This window comes from Pristis pectinata, chromosome 26 (genome assembly GCF_009764475.1).
Source record: "Pristis pectinata isolate sPriPec2 chromosome 26, sPriPec2.1.pri, whole genome shotgun sequence".
In the NCBI taxonomy this organism is placed as follows: Eukaryota; Metazoa; Chordata; class Chondrichthyes; order Rhinopristiformes; family Pristidae; genus Pristis; species Pristis pectinata.
In genome coordinates this window covers 21,906,102-21,918,475 of record NC_067430.1, presented here as the reverse complement: position 1 = coordinate 21,918,475, position 12,374 = coordinate 21,906,102, and the positions used below count along the sequence as shown (strand labels likewise).

The window sequence follows — 12,374 nt, the reverse complement described above, 5'->3', positions numbered from 1 at the left end:
AGATTCAAGTGTTGTCAATGGCCATTCCCATATAGTACACGAGCATCAAATGCAAGATTTGAAAACCCTATCAGGGGCCTCAAAACACACAATGAATAGGTAGAGGTGAGGGCAGTCCAAACTAAAAACCTGCATGCATGCCAAAGGAAAAGCCTGATAAAATAAACACGGGTTTATTCTGACATGGAAGTGGATGTCACTGACTATTCTAGAAGTGGTCAAGAAAAGTTAAGACAGTAGACACTGCTTCCAAAATCTACCAGCTGGAAGAGTCTTGCCTCAATGTCAGGGAACTGTGGCTCACAATTTTGGAAAATAGTTACTGTAGAAACTCAATAGCAGTTTGCATCTCAGCCTGCTACTGGTCACAAGATAAATGACTTCCTTGTCACCCTCATCAAATCCATTAAGTGTCAGAAGCAAACAATTCCTTTATACCATTAACTTCTGAAGACAGGCATAATTTGGTTTCTGCAGTTAGCAGAATAGTGGAACATACAATCATCAAGCATCATGTAATAGTTGCAGTGATGTGTCTAAAGCTTCTCTGTTAACAATGAGGTTTTATTTCATTCAAATAAATTTCGAACCAGTCAGAATCAGAAGCATGTGTGAACCATGTTAATAACATGAATCTTACAAGAGATCATTAGCAAGTTTAGGATATTTTAAGTAGTGTGGCTCAACTTAATGAGTAATCATGAAGCATCTATTTGGAAGTCTGATTAAATCTCTAATAGAATTCAAAGATAAAATTTCTTTATTAGTCACATGTACATCGAAACACAGTGAAATGCATCTTTTGCATAGAGTGTTCTGGGGGCAGCCCGCATGTGTCGCCACGCTTCCAGCACCAACATAGCATGCCCACAACTTCCTAACCCATACGTCTTTGGAATGTGGGAGGAAACCGGAGCACCCAAAGGAAACCCACACAGACACGGAGAACGTACAAACTCCTTACAGACAGCGACTGGAATTGAACCTGGGGTCACTGGCGCTGTAAGGTGTTACGCTAACCGCTACACTACTGTGCCTGCCTTTATAAAGGAGACTGCAAATCAGATACCTTCAAAGCACAATGCTGATTGCAATGTTTGAAAATGAGTTCCTCCAATACCATTATAAACATGCGCTGGATAGGTCAATGTTCTCACTCCAACCACCCCTTCAAACCTTTCACTAATGGTAACATCTCAATAGCTATCCCATCATGCCCCCTTAGGATCATATAGGTTTCAGTAAGGTCAGCCTTATTTTTTCTAAACGCCAAAGAATATGGATTTAACTTCTTTAACCGCTCAAGGATATTGAGCTGTGGGCATATATTATGCTATATAACCTTTCCTTGTGCAAGGGTAAAACTACTTGAAGGCAAAAATCTGGATACAGACTGAAAGGCAAGTTGCACCTCCATGCAGATAGTAATCTAATAAGGTAATAACCCACTCCTTGCAAGCTATTGTGTGGCTGAAAATAAAATACCTATCTGCTCAGCTGCCAGAGAGAACAGAACAAAAGTTACATATGTTAAGCAGAAATCTGAAATCTCTGCTAAAAGTGATGTGAAAGCAGATCCTGGTTTGAAGTGGTCTTTAGTCATTCCAGAAGTACAGCAACTGTAAAAAGGTCAAAGTTTCTCAATTCTATTTTAATGATAGTAAAAAAATTAATACTCCTCTCTGCCACCAAATTCTTTCATTTAATGATTAGAAAGAACAAGGACTGTTGGGTGGAAGTTAACCCACAATGTACTGTATGGACTTAAGTCCTTTTAAGGCCAGATGTAGTAAGCAGATTAAAAAGAAACAGTACAGGTAATTTGGAAATCCACAGCAACCGGATAAACTAATACACAGATAGTTCACTTCAACTATTCAGAAATCCCGACAGTTCAGCATCTGGCTTACCTTTCCCATTCTCCCCTCCCACTCACTGCCCCGGTTCCCATTCTGCTCTCTCATTTCTCTGGTTCTCTGCAAAATGTATTATCATACAGCGTAACATCTAAAAATATGAAAGATATTAATAAAAATAGCATCCAGTAGTCCAGAAAATCTGCCAATCTGACACCAAAATTCTGGAGCATGCTGGGTTATTAGTTTTACAATGGAACTTAGCTCTTGGGAGTTATGAATTTTTTTTTTAAATTTTCCCCTTCAACAGCACTCAGGTCATTCCTGAGGTAGAACAACTGTAAAAGGTTAATCAGAGGTTTTAACTCCATTCAATCTGTTTGAACACCAATATACACAGCAAATGCAGAATTCCTGATTGAGAAGTGTGCATAATTTAGAATAATGGAATTGACAATTTGCTGACTATATGGAGGAGTTTGGGAGGGGGGGAAGAGAGGAGGGCAGGCTAGAATAAATTGGCTAATTATGAGACTAGAGAAAGTCAAAGGTGGAGAACAACAAAGGAATTTATACACAGGAATGAGAAATTTAAATCCGAGACATCTTTGGAGTGGAGGGGAGGGGGATGTGGATACCAGCAGACAATGTAGTGTCTGAGAGTCAGGGGTCATGAGTGGGGCTTAATTCTAGATAGAACGCACAGTTCTGAAAAAATGAAGTTGGTCAGGGCACTGAAGCCATGTTGAATTTGCAATATGTAATGCAGCACTTTATTTGACAATAAAAGATACTGTATAATCAAGTTCCACATATCACAGCCCTTTTTAATGGTATGATATGACACCACATTCCCTGAACTTCACTTACATGTTCAAATTCAAATATTAGAATAACACTATTTTAAAAAGCATACATGTGGTGTCATAGTTATCTGAAGTTCTGAAAATGATGGCACAATAATTGAAATGGAGAAAATTTGTATACATATTTTACAGTGTAAGATACTTAGTTCAGGCTGTATTATCAGTTTATTATTCTGTCTAAATTCCATCATTGGACAGCTTTTTAACTCCCTCACACCAACATTATTGTGCACGATTAGCAGAGCAAGTGGTAGCTAACAACTGCTATGTCTCGAATCCTATTTCAGCACAAGGCTACAGACAGCAACAGTTGATGCCGTCTTGTGTGGACATTAACCTCACTTACATGGAACTCTGTAGTATTGAGAATGTGACGTCCATCTGGACTCCAGCGCGAGGCCACTAACCCGGCAGATCCTTCGTCAATCTTGCAGTGCCAATCAGGCTGCTCCAAGGACCAGACCTGTTTTTAGAAGAGCCACAGATATGTATATAGACAATGGAAACAATCTGTCATAGAACAACTAGTGCTCCTCACTCAGTTCAAGACAGAAAGAGAAGTGCTACTTAAAAAACATTTCAGAAGTTGAGAATTTTAGAAGACAAGCTAAACAATGAAAGACTGGCGCTGGATACCTCTGCAAAGGTAACTATGCCCTTTCTTTTGATCCCTCTCTTATCATGATTTACAGCAAACATTGATGATTCTAGGCTTTGCTTACTGACTAATCATCAAGAGACAAGGGGTTTACACTCAGTAATGAATAATATTAATTCAACATATGACAGTTGTCTAAACTTTAAAAATGCAATATTTACAATCCAGCTTGAAATGTGCATTTTGCATGCAAGATAGCTGTGTTGAGTAAAACAGATTAGAACAAGCTGTCATTTTGTCCCTGATCCACACCCCATCCCCCAGCCATTATATGCAATCATTACTTCTCGGAAGAGATTCTAAATCAATAATAAATTGCCGAATTTGCAAAGTAAAACTTGCATTACAGCAGCTGTTCTAAGTAATTCTAACAACGTGCAAATGACTGCCTGATGATCCAATAAAATCACAGATGAAAAACATAATATTCTGCATTGTAATCCCCTTCATGCATCTTATATTACTATCAAAGCCACCATTTTATAAAAGTAAATACTGAAAACAATTGAGCAAAGAATATAAATTCAAATTTGAACTGTGGCACAATTTCTACAGGTTAGGTCCTTAGTCATTACTGCTGTCAAACTTCACACAAGAGCAGCACTTGGGTGAGGCAACAGACAGGCATTTGTACTTGTGGAATCGTATCTCACCACAGGGTACTGTCCCAGCAGTTGTTTGGGATGAGGCGGCAGGCTATTTTGAAATGTCTGTTCTGAAACAATGTTATTCTAGTCAATTCTAGAAATACATTTAGCAATATTTTGATTATTCATTCTTAATAAGCATGCAAACTTGTCAAATGTTACAAATTTACCTAATGAGTTTATTGAGTAAATCTAGTACCAAAGTTTTCTAATTAATTTTATTCTGCATGTGTAACTTTTAAGCAAATTGATGTGGCACTACAATGTATCACTGAGAATGTAACTAGATTTAGAGAACTAGATTTTCAAGTCATTAATAGCCAATGTATAATCAAAGCCTACCATGCACTTTAAGCAGATTGACAGAAGGGGACATTAAGTGAAAGCTGGTTAATTATAAAAGTTGCACTTTTCTCATCCAACTGCAACTTGCACATTTTGACAGGGAATCCATGAAACAATGCTTAAATTTGTTTCAGTCCATTTTCAACAGACAATGGGGCATAAAAGTGGCCCACCTGGACATTTTTCATTACACTCACTGGTTTAAGAAGGTCTTGTCCTGGTGGCAAATTCAGGAGCCTTGGATGGTGGCATTACTGTTACAAGTGCATGTTAAACCAATCATTTTCTGGTACTGAACATTTGGAACTTTAACATACCAATAACTCACTGCTCTAGGTTTCTACTCTTCCCATCTGAATACATCAAATCCATACATATCTTTTTAAAGCTGTCTGCAATTTACTGCAGAATTAAAACTACTAATTGACTTAAATAACATGAAAATAGCTAAGAATTTTCATTGTAGCAATAACAGTGTGTATTACATGGTGCACTTAACATTGTGAAAAGGCATTACCAAACAATGTGATCACAAAGGTCTAAAGACTTATGAGAAAGATAGATTTTAAAGAGAATCTTAAAGGAAGAAGAAAACAACACCAATTTCCTACTCTCTCCCCACACCACGTCGCTTGAATGGCTGTCATTCTCCTCTGAACAACCATGTTGGGAGGCGAAAAGGTTGAAAGTAAAGATGGGAATTTTAAAAATATATTTGTTTTAAATTAGCCACAATCAATGAGCAGATTGAAAAAGTGTGTATTTTTGGATGTGGGTTATGTTTTGGAAGATTTTATTGGGGTTGGGTAGAGGGCAGTGGAGGTTTGGAATGGTTTTGCTCAACATCAATGCCAGGATGAAGCATAAACTGTGGTGGAGAGTGAAAACGGTAGCATCAGGTTTTCCAATATCTACATGGAGAAACCTTCTGCTTACTCAATACAGATTGCCAGGCAGGAAATGCAGCAATTTATAGACATGGGGAGAGTTGGGGGGACGGGTTGGAAATAGATTCGACAGATCAAACTGGCTGTTGCTAGTGTACAACCTGGGAACTAAAACTGTTTTTTTTTTAAAAATGGTATCACTAAGTGAGAGCACCTAGATTCAGATTTATTGTCATATACACCAGGATGCAAACAAAATTCCTTGCTCGCGTGAAGTTCAGAGTAGAACAGTACACATGGCAACATGGAAACAGAAGGGGGACAAGTACAGATCTTGGAGGGACAGCAGATGTAATGATACACGAGTGGAAAAAAAGGCACTGCAGGTAATTTGCTGGCTACAGCTGCATAGCAAGAATATGACCAGGCCAGCGCAGTCCCACCCAATGGATAATGGTGGAGTGGCAATGCAGGAGGACATGGTCAAAGGTGTCAAATACAGCAGAAGGGATGAGAAGGATAGTTTATCACAATGACAGTCAATTTATAATTTGTAAATTTTGTTGAGAGATGTGGGGGGTGGGGGTGAATTATGAAAGGGACGGAAACTTGATTGGAGGGATTCAAACTTAAAATTCTGGAAAAGATGGGCATGGATTTTGGAAGCAACAACACATTCAGAAAGTTGAGGGGAAAAGGAGGTCGGTGAAAGGCAATGAATTCACAAAACCAGAGATTCAAGCACATGTGAATAAAATGGAATCAAATTTGGAGAGATGTCAGTATTTAGGAGAACAATTCAGTATTACCAGCTAACACAGAGACAGGAAGACAAGTGACCTCAACTGCAGTTTAATGGTCACTGGTCTGGGGGGTGGGGGGGGGGGGGGGCGGAGTAGAAAAGAGGTGGGCATTATTGACATGATGAATTAGCACAGGGCATGAGGGGAGAGGAGAAAAAAAAACAAGAGAAATGTGGACACTCAGGGCATGGGCAGGATGAAGCAAAGACAGCTGACTATTAAGGTTGAAAGCTATCCATCAGCTCAGTGATGAAATTGGATCACTCAGGGAGATCTGCCAATGATGAAGGACTGGCAATATTTTTCCAAGTCAACATGAAGTGCAACTTTGAGGGGAACATGCACAGAGGATGGTGTTCCTGAATGCATGTTGCCCTTTTTGTTGGCAGAAGTTGCAGGTTTGTTAGGTGCTGCTGATATCAACTCAGGTATAACTGAGAAACTGGCAGATCCAACCACACTCTCATATTGCATCCACCAAGCCATCCCACATCTCTACTGTTCTTTAAATAGTGTCATCTGGGAGATAAGACTTTTAAAAAAACACCACCTTCACCAGTCCAGCATCTACTCAGGGTTATTGTACATTAAGGCTAATGACCCTCGAATTTAGTTTGAGCACCTCAACTGCTGATTCAGGAGAAAGGACTACCAATGAACCAAGGCTAATAAAGTATGCAAAATAAAAGGCTCTGCTAGATTTGAGGCCTTACTCAAATTTCCTTCCATCAATATCCCCAATAAGTCAACCAGATTGTCCTTACTCTAAGTACAACACAGGTAAAATACAACATTTTAAATATTCACTACAACATTCCAAGGCATTTAAATTTATTATTACAGCTACTAAATGCATCAAATAGTCATATTCCCAAATGCACCATACATATTACAGAATAGAAAGAAAATATTCAGACTAGGTCATGACCAGGACCCAAATGTGTTATTCCCATTCCTACTTCTGCATTCATTTCACATCAGTCAGCACCCCATTAGTCAAGTGAATTCCTGTACTGGAGTCCACATCTTACAAAAATACATGGCATACAATAATAAATTTTCCTGTTGAACAAAATGAATGGAAATGAAAAGCCTTCTAAAAAGAAATACTCACGCATAGATGCAAATTACCTGTACGAGTCCACGCTTGTACATGGCACACAAGAGGAAGAGAGAGTCTGCTGACCACTCAACATATTGAATCTGGTCCAAACATGTATACAAATGCAGGACTTGCAAGGTATGCACATCACGGATTACCAGTCGGTACTGGACACAAACTGCCTGCATGAACAGATCAAATATTTTTACTCTAATTTAACTTTTTATTTAAAATTCAGTTTGATAATTTCCCCATCTCATAACAGATGCCCTGGCACTGGTTATTCAGATTTGCTACCTATATTTTAGGATGAGATACTATGGGAATACAGACCTTTCATATCAGTGGCCTACACATAGAAAATATAGCAAGTAAGAAAACAAAGTTTGAAGTATCTGGCCAGCTGCAAATATATTCACAATTCAAGATATATGTTTCAATTTCCCAAGGACAGACTCTTATCCTCTCAAAGGATTATTGCATTGCATAAAGGATTTTATTGCTAAAAGCAATGGAATAATGACTTTTGTTAAGTCAGCAAATACAGAAGCTGGGTTATTACCTGACCCCTTGAAACTTTGCGCTTTAAACCAGGCAGGCTCTGTACATTAAGGGAATGGAGTCTAGCCAGAAAAACTTCATTCAATTTAACTTGGAAAACAGCAAAGCAAAAAGAATGGATTGGATCAAATTAAAGAGCCAATGAGTTCATCAAATCACATGTCAGGAATGATGACATTGTAGTTAATTTGCTGGAGTAATAATTGCACGATAGACAGCTTTGGGGGGGAATTTAAATTTCAATTAAATGAGAAACAATAAAGCACTATGACCTCGTAACAATCTTCTCTGAAGGTATTTAGTAAATCAGATATCTTGTAAGAGGAAATCTGAACTATATTTGATTATTAAAAAAGGACCATAATCAAAAAAAATTGGACTTACCCCCAACACCATAAGTAGATAAGAAATAGGAGTAAGCCATTCAACCCCTCACACCTCCTCCACCATTCAGAATGACTAATTGCTCACATCTGTGGCACTTTCCTGCACAAATCCCACATCCCTTAGTTTCCTAAATATCTAAAAATCCACCAATCTCTCGTGAATATTAGGTGCATAATTTTAAGGTGATTGGAGAAAGGTATGGGGGGGGGGGGGGGGTGGGATGTCAAAGGTAAGTTTTTTTTTAGAACACAGAGTGGTGGGTGCATGGAACACACTGCCGGCAGAGGTAGATACATTAGGACATTTAAGAGACTCTTAGGTAAACACATGAATGATAGAAAAATGGAGGGCTATATGAAAGGGAAGGATTAAATAAATCTTAGAGCAGGATAAAATGTTGGCACAACATTGTGGGCTGGAGGGCCTGTACTGTGCTGTAACATTCTATGTAATATATTATGTGACTGATGCCCCACAGCACTCGTGTAGAGAATTCCGAAGAAGCACTAAAGTTTCTTTTCATGTCCTGAAAGGCCAACCCCTTATTTTGAGGCTGTGCCTTGGTTCTAGAAAACCCAGACAAGGGAAACATCATCTCCCCAACTAGTATGGCAAGCCCCATAAGAATTTTTCATGTTTCAGTAAGATCATCTCTTAATATTCTAAACTCTAGAGAGAGCAGAGCTACTCTGCTTAAGCTCTAATAAGACTGCCATCCCAGGAATCAGTCTGCTGAATCTTTACTGCACTCCTCTATTACAAGAATATCCTCTCTCAAGTAAGGAGGCCAGGCCTGTACATAATATTGCAGATCTGATCTCACCAGGGACCAGACTGTTGGTCCTCCTAAATGATTACTGTACACGTTAATTTTCAATGATGCACAAGGATGCCCACGCCCCTCTTCACATTAACACCCTTCAATCTCTCAGCATTTAAAATACTTTATTTTTCATTTTTCTTCCATCACACTTTTCCACATTATACTCCATCTACCGTTTCCTTGCCCATTAACTTAATCTGCCTTCCCTGATGCCTCTGCATCTTCCTCACAGCCCTTATTGCCATTCAGCTTTGTATGTTCAAACTTGGATATTACACTCAATTCCCTGCAGATCATGCATGAACAGCTGAGGCCCCAGCGTTGATTCCTGCAGCTCCCCACTAATTAAAGCCTTCTAACCAAAATGTGACCAATTTATTCCTCACCTGTTTTCTGTCCATTAACCCAAAACTCAACTGATACCAGTCCATACCATGTACATGATATCATATGCCTTCCATGCATCCAAATACACTACATTAACTGGTTAATCCTTATCTATTGTTAGTTACAATCTCAAAAAAAAACTCCTACAGGTTTGCCAAATGCTTCCCTATCATAAATCTGTACCCAATTCTATTATTTTCTAAATGCCCTGTTACCACTAGATCTTAACCTGTCCACAAGTTGGTTTTTCACCATGTTAGTCAAGACCACCATCTTGTATGCAATTCATCCTCCACATTATATATGGACTAGGCAAATTCCTATTTTCTGTATTATGTTGCACTAATTTCAGCTTGATCTAAGTAAAGCCCATCCCAATGGAACAGCACCCTCATTCCCCAGTGTCCTGATTTGAAATCCACTTCTCCAAGACCAATCTTAGAGCTATATATTCTTTTATTGATTGTATGTCAATTAGCACATGGCTCACCTGCAAATTGATGAGCCATATGCAAATATACTCTAACAAATGTACACAACTTAGGCATTAGATTTGAATTTGGAAGATTCCCACCCCTATGAACTTTAAGATAAATCACAAAATCCATCAACAAGAAAGAATCCCAATGATCCATTGGAAAAGTCAAATCTGAATCTGGATTAAAATAGCACTAATTTTAATTTTCCAACTCACATTCCTTACTATTAGTCCAAGCCCCTGGATAACTAACGATAAACTTAACTGCAATACCATCACACCAAATATTCCTCTGCACTGAACTCCAGCCGTCCATGGTAAAACACCACTGCAAGTTACCGTCCAGTTTGAACAAAATATATTCATCATCACCTCCACAACCCTTGGCTTCCCGTCGGTTTTATATTCTTTCAGCACCGATCTCTTAATTCCATAATATACTGTCTTAATAAGCTTCTAGTATCTGGTTCACCTCCAGCTCGCCAGAAGTCTAAACTTACAAACATCTTGATCAACCTTTTATTTCCAGGAATGCAATCGTTATCACACAGAATTTGCCTTTAGCAAATGCACGCCAGCTCTCCTTGCTTAATTCAATCCCACACCACTCCACAGACAACGAACCACTTCCCAAGTCTCACTCATCGATGGGCAAACCTGCAAACACTGAAAGGACTACAGCCGGTCCTGAAGTCAACTAATGACCATATATTTTAATGGAGACCCAGGCCGTGCGGCAATTAAATTACTTACCGAATATCGTCCATCAGGGGACAGTCTGCACAACTGGTTCGACTGTTTAAACAGCTCCGAGAAATTCATGTCAGTGCAAGCAGCCCTCTGGGCCTGGGACCCTTCCACCGGCTCAAGGCCCCTCGCTCTCCCCTGTCCCAGCCGAGACCCCTCACTCTCGCCCCTCCAGTCCCAGGCCCCTCGCTCTCCCCTGTCCCGGCCGAGGCCCAGACTCCACCCCAACTTGCTCTGACCCTATTTCCGGGAAACACCTCCCGCCACCGAAAACCGTTGAAACCACCGGCTGAGGTTTGCCGGGGAGGGATTAGGAGAGATCTCGGCTCAGCCAATCCGGCAGGAGTGACGTCTTTAACTTCCGATTGACAGGCGCATTCACCAATCTAATTGGGTCTAGTAGAGGGAATCGAGGCCTTTACACCTTGGGAGTTGTAGTTTCTACGGCTTGGTGGTTCACTGAGAACCAACGGTTTTCAACACTTGAAGCATGTGATTCCTCCAGCAAAGGCAAGGTATGGAGAAAAACAGTGATTGCTAATTCACCGTACGGAATAGAATCTTATATCTTGTATTAATCCCCTTATTTTCTAGTAGCAACTTGATATAAAAATAGAAAATGCTGGAAATACTCAAAGGTCAGGCAGTATCTGTGGAAAGAGTTAACCTTTCAGATCGAAGACCCTTCGTCAGAAGCAATGAGATATAGTAGGATTTCAAACCAACTCAAATCTGGTCTCATTACCACCATACAATCGTTCCATTGCAACATTGTGTCCTTAATGCTTGTTTAATCTTTTATTTAGAGGTCATCTAATTCATGACTAATGACAAACCATACTAATGACACAGGGTGAAAATTCGACCTTAAAGATTCTAAATAGTCTTTGAATTACACCTTAATTTGATAGAACTATGTTATGAAGCAAGGATATTATCATTCCAACATTCTTAGGATTTATTTGATGATAAAACTGCATTGTATCCCCTCATGGAGCTTGTACTGACATCACCAAGATAATCTGCAAGAAGACAAAAGCAGTGATATGAAAACACAATGTTCCTCGAGTTTCTCTACAAGTCACTCACTTGGTGTACATCAAGGTGCCTTCATCATTACTGGCTCAAAATTTTGTTATTCCCTACCAATATTACTCTGTGTACTCCACTACAGCAAAGTCTGAAGTAGTTCAAAACCCACTATCATATTCTCAGGACAACTGTGGTCATTTAGTAAATACAGTATTGGCTTTCCCATGAACAAACAAAATGTATAAGCAATAGCCGTTTTTTTCGAATGTAGGAGAGCCATAATTTAGCCGTGGCCTTGAAAGTAACATAAGGCCTGTATGCTAGGATAGGGCGACATGTAAAATATAGCAATCAAAAGTATGGAAATTTGGAAAACACACAGATAGAAGTTCTTTCCAATGTATAAGTATAATTATTATGCTTTCTATTCATATTGAATGTTGACATTTATATTAACAGGAACCTTGGACTTTGTTCACGATTTGACGTCTGTAAATATCTGACCAGGCGTCTCTGACTTGAAATATTAACTCCGATTCTAGTTCTACAGATGCTGCCTGATCTGCTGATTGTTTCCAGCACTTATTTTAGATTTCCAGCCTCTTTTGTTTTTTTTTCATCTTCTTCCTTCCTGCTTTAGACGTTATGTTACTCTTTTAGTGTTTCAGTATACCTCAATCAGCGTGTTGGCTTTTGTGTCAGTTTCGCTCAGTTATTATCAAAGATTTGCCCATAGTCGAGGTCGGCTCCCCGAGCGAATCTTACATTCCCAAGGTATCCATCAAGTAAAACAGT

General features: G+C 39.3%; 1 protein-coding gene across 1 annotated transcript in view; it reads right to left on the bottom strand.

Annotated features, from left to right (window-relative positions):
* The window catches only part of wrap73 (WD repeat containing, antisense to TP73), a 36,701-nt gene extending 25,825 nt beyond the window's left edge, over positions 1–10,876 (bottom strand). Inside the window, exons 1-3 of the mRNA XM_052039275.1 lie at positions 10,554–10,876; positions 7,194–7,346; positions 3,069–3,185 (exon numbers count right to left, since the gene is read on the bottom strand). Coding sequence (XP_051895235.1) covers positions 3,069–3,185; positions 7,194–7,346; positions 10,554–10,622 — 339 coding nt within the window. The 5' untranslated portion in view covers positions 10,623–10,876. The remainder of the gene's footprint in view (positions 1–3,068; positions 3,186–7,193; positions 7,347–10,553) is intronic.
* Between the last annotated feature and the right edge of the window lie 1,498 nt (positions 10,877–12,374).